This window comes from Perna viridis, chromosome 2, assembly GCF_037379345.1.
Source record: "Perna viridis isolate PV_CMFRI_1.1 ecotype Kerala chromosome 2, ASM3737934v1, whole genome shotgun sequence".
In the NCBI taxonomy this organism is placed as follows: Eukaryota; Metazoa; Mollusca; class Bivalvia; order Mytilida; family Mytilidae; genus Perna; species Perna viridis.
The window spans coordinates 62,551,382-62,562,997 of NC_142446.1; the positions used below are offsets into that span (position 1 = coordinate 62,551,382).

Here is an 11,616-nt window from a genome sequence, read left to right on the forward strand (position 1 = left end):
GTATATGGCTACACATTTTATAGATAAACGATGAAGTTTAATACAGGAAAGAACTTTTCCACAAGATAGAGGCTTTATTACTGATATCTTCTCATCCAGCAATTTTATGTTCAGTACATATAGGTGCAGGTAAACTAACAAAGAACTGCTCACGTGTAGGTTTCTTTTGGTTGTTATAATCCATTCATATAGCGAGTGATTAGTCTGACTTACAGTTTAAAGAAGTTGTTTGAAAAAAAATCAAAAATTAATATTCTTGGAAAACAAAATGATCCTAATCCAGTCTCTTTTTCACATCAGTGTCATTTGTATCATTACAATCTTGTGTGAAATTTATTGTTTACAGTATCTTTAAAATATGATTCTGACCGATTTTGACATGGTTTACTTTGGAAATCATTATTTTAGATAAAGACCAATACATTATGTAAAACATTTATTGAGGGATAATTATGCAAGCAGGATAAATTGGTTAATATCGTAATGTATGTTTTATTGTAGGATGTTTTTGTTGCTTATTTGTCGCGTATTTTTATTTAAGTACTTGTCTACTTATCTATCAGTCTAAAGAAGCACACACACACACACACGCGCGCAATGCCCATTATAAACCAGTGGTGAATTTGGCTCACCCTACCGTTGGACCCGGGTTCATCACTGGTTGTTAGTGGGTGTCGTCATGTTTGTTTTTCGATGAGCATATTTTGCTATTGTTGTGTTGCACAATTTGTTTTGTTCTAAGTTCCCTTTAGTGTCATCTGGACCATTTTGTGTTGTCTGTTCCATTTGGTATTATCTGTCCCTATGGTGTTGCAAAGTTGAATCCATGATTTTTGCCACATTTGTACCTCCTATATCACTACCTCTTCTTGTCAACTGTGTCGCTTTGACTCTTATGGTAATAGTAAAGTAAAGCAATGGGGAAACGTGTATGCGACAACACATCAAGTATTGAACCGGAGTGAAACTACAACTTTGGTGAATCTGTTTATCAACATATGACATAAACACATCTTTGTTGATGCATTTGATTGATTTTTTTTAGTGTTAACGATGATCCTGTTAATCCTACAAGAATATGCATTGTACTGTATTGTGGGTATGTATCGGACCATATATTCATTTTAATTACGAGGATATATGGTATCACGTGCGGTATCAAACCATGTATCCTATATCAACCCAAGGGGCACCTGCCCGCGGGATGATAAAGGTCGAGGGTTGATGCAAGTACTACATGTGATACATACTGAATATTTCATGTCATAATCTGTATCACATGCTGTACATTGTTTTTTTTTATCAACCCGAGACTCCTATATCATCCAAAGGGCCACAGGCCCGCGCGGTGATATAGGTCGAGGGTTGATACAGCATATGATACAGATTTCAAAATGTCGTGTTTATTATATCATATATTTTAACCATACTTCGAGTATGGTGTGTGAAGAGGTGTGATATAGGGTATGCGATATAAGTCTAGGGATGTGATATAGGGTATGCGATATAGGTCTATAGGTGTGATATAGGGTATGCAATATAGGTCTAGAGGTATGATATAGGGTAGACAATATAGGATTTAAACAATCACTCATAATGCATTTACAAAAGTTATATTTTAATCTAAATATATGATATAGATTTTTACCTGTCATGTTCATTGAATCATATATTCAACTATACTTAAAATAAGTATGGTCCGTGAAGGGGTGTGATATATGGTATGCAATTTATGTCTAGGAGTGTGATATAAAGTATGCAATTTATGTCTAGGAGTGTGATATAGAGTATGCAATGCAATTTATGTCTAGGAGTGTGATATAGGATATGCAATTTATGTCTAGGAGTGTGATATAGGGTATGCAATTTATGTCTAGGAGTGTGATATAAAGTATGCAATTTATGTCTAGGAGTGTGATATAGGGTATGTGATATAGGGTAAACGATATAAGGTTTAAACACACAGATATAATGCATATACAAAAAATGTATATTTTAAGCTTAATATATATGTATCATGCATGTGCATTGAACCGTATACGTATATTAAATTATTTAACTTAGCGTCAATGCCGTCATACTACTGAGAGTTTCATAAGATATTTTTCTATTAAAAATACACAATATTCATGTCTTACAAAAGTACGTCTTTATAAAAAGTATTTTATGGGTGAATAATTAACAATTACAAGGAAGCTGTTAAATTTGAAGGTTATAAACATAGACTTAAACTGATAAACAACATGTTAGTGGTAGCTGAAAATAAATCCATCTTGACGGGTTTTTTTCCGACGCTTTTTACCCTTTGACCTTAAGGACGCTCTTCTATGGAAACATAAGTCACCTGATCGCAATTCTGTTTCCCAATTGGCCAAATACTGATAACTGAGTGGCGTTCGAAAAAACTGTATCGAAACCATGTGCCAATTTTCTTGAAAGAAATGTAGAAACTTATCAGGAAAAGAACAAATTTTTTTAAAAGATAGTACTTGTTTCAATTTGTGATAAGTGTATCTTTTATGAATTAAAGTCAGTATTTGTATAGTTCCTCAGTCTAGTCGTTAAGAGTGTACTTTTCAAACTCCCTATAATTCATTTTAGGAGTATACAGAGATCATCTTATCCAGCTGTACACGTGCTTTTCTTGTTTCTAGTGGTCGATCTTTGTCTTCGCCTGTTTACATTTAATGTTAATAAATGTCCTTTATTACAAAATATAACTAGAAAAACTTTGGGCAATGCTCACTAACTTGATATCCCATACTTCTCCATTAGGTGTAACATGCACGTTTTAACCTCCATATTAATTTGTATCTAAATCTAAAATACAATGTAGGAGGTGCATAATGGCAATATGTTAAAAAGATACTGTGAAAGTTCATTCAATTCCATTCAGTTGTATAGGAGTAACGGGTAAGAGAAGAGTCCGCCCCCATGTCCCCGATGTTACAATGTGGAACCCCAAAACTGATTCCGATCAAAATTTAAAATAAGCCGTGAACAATGGGAACATGTGATAAAAAATCTTTGAAAGCTTCATCCTAATTCATCCAGTGGTGATAAGATATGAGTTCCCTTGTCCTCATATGCACAAATGACAAAAGAAATGGTTTGAAATGTGAAACCCTAAATTGATTTAGATCAACATCGAAAATAAGAGGTGCACAATGATATATATGTAGTAAACATATTCCGTGAATTTTTTATTCATTTCTATTCAGTGGTACTAGTATAGGAGGAGTAACGGATAAGTGATGGGTTCACCTTGTGTAACGGAAGGGAGGTAGTACGGACGGATCGAAAGACAGACACATTCATCACCATATACCCCTACTTTGCAAGTGGGGTAAAATAAATTGAATGCTTATTCAGACAAGATGTATTGTGTACACCAACTGAAATGAAAACGCTGTATATAAACGCAGTAAAACCTGTCTAAACCATACCCCATAGGACTGAGAGTATGTTTCGTTTAAACATGTGTATTCAGTTCACCTAGGTTCAAAATACGTTACCATTATATACTCTTAAAAGTACCTGGTTTAGACAGGTTTACGATCTATTCAGTGTTCACTATACATTGCATACATATAGTGCATTGATGTAAACTGCATTGCTACTGCGGAAAAAATTGCTGTTTCTGTTGTCTGCTAAAATGACAGACAGTTAAAATTACCCATCAGCATAAACCGGCCATTACTTTCCTTAATATTTTAGCTAAATCTAGAAAGTAAGTTATGATAATGACAAACTAGACAAAACCCCCAATTCAAATGGATCTTAATATAAATTTAAAACAACCCTAAAAAGTTGGATTATGTCCCTTTGAGTCTTTTAAAAATAATTGTATTCCTTTATGCACATCTACATATGATGCAAAACCTTGCACTCCCATAAAATTTCGTCGAAATCCTTCTTATGAGCAGTTCAGGGGGAGTTGCCATTACAAAAAAAAGAGGGCAGATGAAAGGACGGAAAGACAGATGAACAGACAGAATGATTCATATATATCCCAATACCTTGTTTGCGGGGGGGGGGTATATAAATAATAATCGAAAGCTTTCACAGATAGAACAAAAAACGTACTCTGAAATTTCAATGGATCTTGCACATCGTATCATGGGTTTAATCCTTCGGTCGTTAATTTTTACATCTTATATTTCCTTGACATTTTGTAAATGTTTCATACTTTTGTGGTAAACAAACAAATAACAAAAAAATGATATCTATATTGAGTGTGACTATGCGTCAGAATTAAAACAAAATCGTAAGTTCATGGTTACAATGTTGAAAATAAAAACAGTTTTGATACAGATATATCCATCTAACGTAAACAAATCATGTTCACCATACACAAGAAGAATGATTGTCATAAAAAGACCATATTTGAAATATTAAGCAATACTAATTTTAAAACCGTTTTCCATGAACGAACTGCAGGCTGGTGACTTTCCTTTAAGTGCTTGTGGAGCATTTTTATTGCTAAAACGCATTAAATAAATGGTGAAAGAGTAATCAAGGGAACCAAGGATATAGCGGTAATCAAAAGAACGCAATCCAGGGACAAAGACCAGACATGGAAAACAGACATACACAACAAAGAACACAAAGTAACTAAAATCATACATACAAAGTAACAAAAGTAAATGAGCAACACGGAGTCCACTAAAAACTGGGAGCATGGACCAGGTGCACCGGTAGGGTAAGCGTCCTCTGCTTTTCTAGAAACACCCGCCGAGTTGCTCATAAAACGTCAAGTCCGGGATAGACAAACGAGGAAAGGTAAACTATGTACTAAGATATCATTGATTGGTGTAACATAATGCAACAAATTGTGCAAGTGTATTCCAGCCGTAACTCAAGTGATTTTAAATATTTCATGAAAATATTAGAGGCTCTTTACAGAGTTCAGGATTCTTTTCTGAAGTGCATTGAATGTATTTCAGAAATAAAAAAAAAATTGGGTCATTTATTTTTAAGATATTACTGTTACTATACAGGATGGTTAAAAAATATACAAGTACATTTGTAGATCAAAACTATCATTAAATTTTACTCAATTTTGTCCGAATCTCACACAATAATAAAAAGATTTTCCAACAAAAAGGGGTTGTTCAAACCCCCAAGCTTCCCTTTCTGATCGGCTGTCGCTGTCTCATTCATACAGGGAGTTTTTACACAATACAGTATATGGTTTACATTTACAACTTTGTTGTAGAAATAATAAAACTTGTGAATACTTATATTTTTAACATAGTAGATGTGGTATGGTTGCCAATGACACAGCCAAGCAATGAATAACTAAACTTCAACAGGTCACCACACGGTCTTCAATGACACTATTTCGATTATGTAAATCAACTGTCTTTACACTTTTATATGTAACTTTAATTAAACAGCAAGTTCGAAGTATCTGGAAACGCGTGTGTATGTGTGGGTGGGTGTGACAGACCGGCGGGATTGTCACCTCCGGTATTCTTGGTAGGAGACTACATATACATGTACATTGTACGTCTTATTTATTGCACCTTTTTCTAGGATAGTCCAATAAATATTAAACCGGCTGAAGCCTATAAAACTTGAAGTTAACTGGCGCATGTATTAGCGAAAGGTTCACAAGCAATAAGACTATTCCTATTATTCTAAACTAACACATTTTCATGAGCCCATCCAAATACCACATACAATCATATAACTTTAAATTTGTGAACTTGAAGCTTGTACATTTCCAACAGTCTCCGTCTACTTTCAGTAACGTTTTTAGGGGAAAATGCTGCATAAAAAACTGATAAAAAAACGGCTTAAAACAACAACTTAACCAAATAATACATGTGCATGTATAGTGTAGACACTATGACGGTCATTGCATACATGTACCAATTTATACAAGTATTCACAATTTACTTAATCCATTCTGGTTATTTTAAAAATACATAATAATTAAGATAAATAATGATAAAACTACAACGTTTTTGTTCGATTGAAAATAATAAAATAACAACAGTAAAAATAACAAAAATGAAAACATTATGGAAAATAACATATATACGACCGTCTATATAAGTTTCAATGTTTAATTTGGGCATATCAAGCTGCTTAAGTAGTTTCGTTACAAGGTCTGCTTCTATGAGTTTATAAATAAAACTTATGACATTCATGCATTTTACAAAAATCTAAATACAGAACAACTACATGTACCAAATGAATAACAAAATAATGTATTTAACAGTCAACTACCCATTTACAAACAGACTAAACTAATATTTTCTTCTTTCTATAATATTCTCTTTTATTAAAAAGCGTTTTGCGTCCTGGTAACCTAGATTGTAATACTCATTCAGTACTTTACTTGAAGGTGGCAACATCGCGTGGCTAAACCGTATCAAATTGTTTTTGTTCACTTGGAAGCCCTGATTGGCCATGCTAACATACATTTCTCTACCAAGTTTATCACAGGGAGAAATCTCCTGTCGACCACAGAAGGGCGATACTTTAATTGTCCGTTCGTTCATAAACTCTACCATATTGTCAGTCATGCCACCATCCATGTATTTCTGTAAAAAAAAAACAAAATAAGTGAAGGAAAGATGTAAGGGTATTGACCTTGAGACAACCAATCAAGCAGCAACACATAAGTTTAATAAAAACAAATCTCAAGAGGGCGCCGTCACGCCTTCAAGATCCTAATTATCGCATGTCTCATTTGAGCAGTCCCAGTGATGGCAACTGTGTTAACTCCAGGTATACATATATATGGTAAAATCACAGCAACAAAAGATAGGGCCGATTAAAAGCGTGAAACTCAATTACTATCTGCTTTATTCCATTAATTTTCAACAACATAGTTACATTCAAAACAACAGATTTTGAACCATCCATGCTAACTAAGGCATCGACCATTTTTATGGTGAGAGGAAGCTTGGGATTGTTTAAAAAAAAATATTCCAAATTTTAGCATTTTTTTACTCATTCAAGGACAGAAAACAAATTATGATTCAATATTATCCCCTTTACTTAACAATAAAGATTATCAAATAAAAGATTATAACTCTGGTTGCTGCTGAACAAAATTTTCTAACACAACATAAAATCCCAGGACCCCCCCTTTTCGAGAAGAAAATGGTCTGTGCCTTATCAGTGGAATGCCACCATTTGCAATGTGATTTCGGATGTCAACTTTCACTGTAAAAATAAAGCCAAAAATAAAACAAAAAACAAAAAATACAAACAAAAGAAAAGAAAAGAAAAGAAAAGAAAAGCAAACACTGAATGGGCATATTTTTCACATAAATAAATTCTGGAAAAACGGTTTTTATTTTAAAGTATAACCGGCACTCAATGATGCACAATGTACAAACCTATATATTGTATATTAAATTAAGCCCATGTAAAAAAGTTAATACACCGTCCGTGCGAGACCCAAAAGAGTGGTCAAGAACGTTAAAATCCCCATCAACCTTGTTTAATTGTAATACAATATAAAGAAAATGTGGAAAAAGTTAACATGCCAATAAATTTTCTAAAGAAACTGTGTCGAAATAAATAAGCAGATATCAACTTGTTTTCATTACAAATTGTTCTTTTTCATCTGGCAATCTTTATCATAATTCAAAAATCATCGAAGTCAATTCTTTTCATGGCCTATTTCAGTATTTTAGTTAAGTTTCCATTGTTAGTGATCATTTTGTTTATGTATTTTTCGTATCCATCAAAACCATGATCGATCTTATAAGGCTAGTTTCATTGTGGTACACTGTTTACAGAACACATCTAATTTTGTACATTTAGCTCGCTGAAATATCTTCACTTCTACATAGTATGTTTCTTATTATGTACACTTTCAGAAATAAATATTTTACTTGTTTACTTTTATGTACACGTATCACTATTGCCTGAATCTTACACAGATCTGTATTGAAAGACCTACCTGTCCATCTATCTTTACAGGTTTTCTACTGGCATACAATGGAATGTGACTACTAGCTAATAAGCACTAAAAAACAAACAGAACTGTAGAAAAGACTAATTTGTAAATACACAACAGATCGTAAGAATAATCAAAGAATTGTAAATTACAGGAAAACAAATAAAGCGTACAAACAACTAAAAAAAACAAAACAAAAGCATAAAAAAACTTAGTGTTTAAAACCAGTAGCGGACCCTGGTGCCTATTTCGTGCAATTTTTGGGCAAAATGAGCAAATAAAATCCTGAAACCTTCCTTTAAATCTTGAACCCATCTGAAATCCCACTTTTAATATTCTGAAGTCTATTCTATAATTCATCTAACATATATTAAAGTACAAAAGATATTCTTCATTACACGAAATAACAACTTTTGAGCCACGAAATGTCTTTTAAAAAAAAAAAATAAAAACCAAGTTACCTTGATAAGATATTCTCTGGAGGGATATTCATAAACCAAGACATTTTCCCGAGTCCTTATATTGGTTAGTGAAATATATAGCTTCCCGCTAGCCCTTTCGTGGGCATCCTCGGGCAACATTCGAGCCAGGAACGCTTTTACAGAATCCAGGAGGTTGTATCCAGGAGTCATAGCACCGAATGGTTTGGATTTCACCTCCTTCGCTAATCGGAAGGTAAACTTTTTACATTCCTGTCAGTAAATAGACGTACATTTTACTATCTTAAGGATAAATTGTAATTTATATATATATATATATGGAAGGGTCTGAAAAATTCCCAGCGATGTTAGAAATGTCAAATTTGCGATGTAAATTTGGCAGTTCTAACATCGTTGATAATTTGTCGGACCCTTCTTTGCTTACGTCATCTTTCCTGTATCAATTTGATCCGATGGAGCTTTGTGACGAATAGAGTGGTCACATTCTGAGACGTTGTATATATAAACGTCTCAGAATGTGACGACTCTATTCGCTACACTGCGCTACACTATTTGTAGCACATTGAATTTTATTACATGTAATATCAACAACAACAAAATATTCATTGAACTTCAATCAGTTCCATTTTGAATCAAACGACCTTCATTATGGAGTGCTCTGAGATACATTTTTGTACAATACTATTCGTTTTTTGATATCAGGTAAAACAGTAAATAAATATGTTGTTTGTTTTAACTTCTTGTAAGCGAATACCCACATAAGAAGCGAACATATTAAAATGTTTAATTTCACCGCCAGGTTTGACAGGAATACCAGCGTATGGAATTAATTATCACTATCAATGTATATGTTATTACTCCAAATTTTCACATAAATGGAAAATACTGGGATTTTTTTAAATGTGCTACTTTTTTAAATAAAAAACGTATATCTACTTGATTTTTTTATTGTTAACAAATCATTTAAAAAAAAGAAAATGCATTCAATTATAAATTAAATAAATCCTCTGTCAATAATTAATCTTTAAAATTTCACTCAGTGGTAAAAAAGTCTCATTTACTGACAATTAACAACTAAGCCCATTTAGACATTTTGTTTTTACAGATTAATTATTCATAGTAGTTTTTTATATAAAGTATTAATTAAGTATTATCATTACTGTCTATAGAAAAACAATATTAACCTTGCCTGGTGCTTATACCAAACTTATATCTACACATGTCCTATTTCAAATTAAAATCCAAAATAATCTCGTTGATTGGACTTGTATGTACAGTTGAAGGAATAATTGACAACGGAAAAACCCAGTGACGATACTATTTGTGTTAGGATCGAAAAGTCTTGGTATAACATGATATTAAATCAAGAAATTCTAGTTCTTAATATTTTGAAGTGATCTATATACATGTACTTTAGAAATACGTATTACATTATTTTACATGGACACCTATCCTGACGCCAGTTTATATTTCCCAATGTTTTCTGTATTTTTCACCGTCCAGGATTTTTCATCGTCCAGGATAATACTTAGTGTTTTGCCAACCCTGTCCTGTTTCTTACAGTTTCTTACCTCAATTTTTGTGTCATCCGTGACAAGAACAGATGCAACCAATGCCCCCGCACTAGCTCCAGCAATTTTGCTCACATTGCTCAGGAGAGTTGGGCTGAGCTGTTTGAGGCACGCAGCTACTCCAAGATGATAGATACCAAGAAACCCACATCCACAAAATGATAAGTTCATGTTCTCGTCATTTAAAGGGCTTAAAATACAATTATATTAACGCCATTTATTGTATGATGTAATGGATATTATATCTTTGAGTATCGAGTTATCTCTCTTTGTTTGAATATTTGAGAGTTAAATATAGAAAGTAAACATTAATTGTGCATAATCCCGTTAATAGATGGCATTTGTGCATACATGCAAACCATATATATTACCTATATTGGAAAGTATAACCCTTGATTGTGTACACTTAAATTAAGTTTGAACGTTAAAGGTAAAACATGATATTCTTACCCAAGCCCAAGGCTGACAGCATGTGATAATAACCATTTTCAAATACAATTCAGAGTTATCGCTCTTCCAGCGTTAAAACGCTTGCGGCATGAATGTACATGTATGTACAGTTTACGAATATAAGCACAAGTACAAGTAAAAATGAAAACTTTAAACGAATCGAAAGTACTCACCTTAAGATGTCCATGGTCATAGTTCCGGGTTTTATCACATATTTCCAGCATATCAAATTAAAAAAAAAGAACTTCACGCAATCATAACATGCATGTTTGATAATTTTTCAAATAGATAAACCAGTTAGGTCATTAAATGGCACGACAATACCCAGATTACAATCACATAGCGACAACATCACGTGATTAATAGAAAGGGATACTAATTTAATTTCGCTGTTTATGGTCTTTCAACTCACTGGAGACCCCATATAATATAATAACATTGACCATGGTTATACATGTAAGCAATTAAGATTATTAAACTACTTCCGAAATCAGGCATTTTCCAGGAATTTGTATGGCAAAGTTATTTTTACGTGGAACTATAACATTGTAATGTAATAAAAAAATGAAAACTTTCCGTCTTCATACAAAAGTTCTTAATTAAATCAAATCCATTGTTTAATGCGTTTTCTACGAAACAGAATAAATTTACGCAAGCGCAGTTTTTCGTTGAACAGCATAATCTGCTTGAACATTGCGCCTCAACCCCACACAAAACTTTTACAACAACAAATACAACAGCTAAACATAAAAACAAAAACTAAAAAAAAAAAAAAAAAAGAAAACCCCCCCAAAAAAGGACATGAAAAAAAAGAAAACAAAATATACCCCCTCCCCCCCCCCAAAAAAAAAAAATAAAATAAAAAAAAATACTTCTCACAAATTTTTAAACAAAACAAAAACCAAGATATGTTTCAACTTGGTTCTGGTCGTGTTACAGTGAACCTACATAAAACATTGTCATGTGATCATTTTTGTCATTTAAATAAAATTAGTACCAGATACAGTTACATGTGATATGACTGTGTAAATTAAAATAATAATAATAATAAAAAAAACAATTATAATATAATATAAACATGTATTGCAAATTCTTTATTTTCTGTTGTCGAGTGTCGTGGTTCCCTTTTATTTTTTGTATGCAGACGATCAATGTATAAAAAAGTACATTTGTATTACAATTGAACTTTAAATAACATATAATAATGTAATGGATCTGTGAAAAATTCAAT

General features: G+C 32.7%; 1 protein-coding gene across 2 annotated transcripts; it reads right to left on the minus strand.

The window, feature by feature from the left end:
- Positions 1-4,209: 4,209 nt before the first annotated feature.
- Positions 4,210-10,703, minus strand: LOC148626391 (patatin-like phospholipase domain-containing protein 4). Of its 2 annotated transcripts, none has more exons than XM_088570350.1 (5): positions 10,386-10,500; positions 9,936-10,125; positions 8,386-8,616; positions 7,928-7,993; positions 4,210-6,554 (listed from the first exon to the last, which is right to left on the minus strand). In XM_088570350.1, the coding sequence occupies exons 2-5, from the start codon at positions 10,104-10,106 to the stop codon at positions 6,258-6,260; spliced, it is 765 nt and encodes a 254-aa protein (XP_088426476.1). In that variant the 5' UTR covers positions 10,107-10,125; positions 10,386-10,500; the 3' UTR covers positions 4,210-6,257. The 2 variants fall into 2 exon arrangements, with proteins under 2 accessions (XP_088426476.1, XP_088426475.1); XM_088570349.1 differs by lacking the exon at positions 10,386-10,500 and adding an exon at positions 10,559-10,703 and having other exon boundaries at positions 6,124-6,554.
- Between the last annotated feature and the right edge of the window lie 913 nt (positions 10,704-11,616).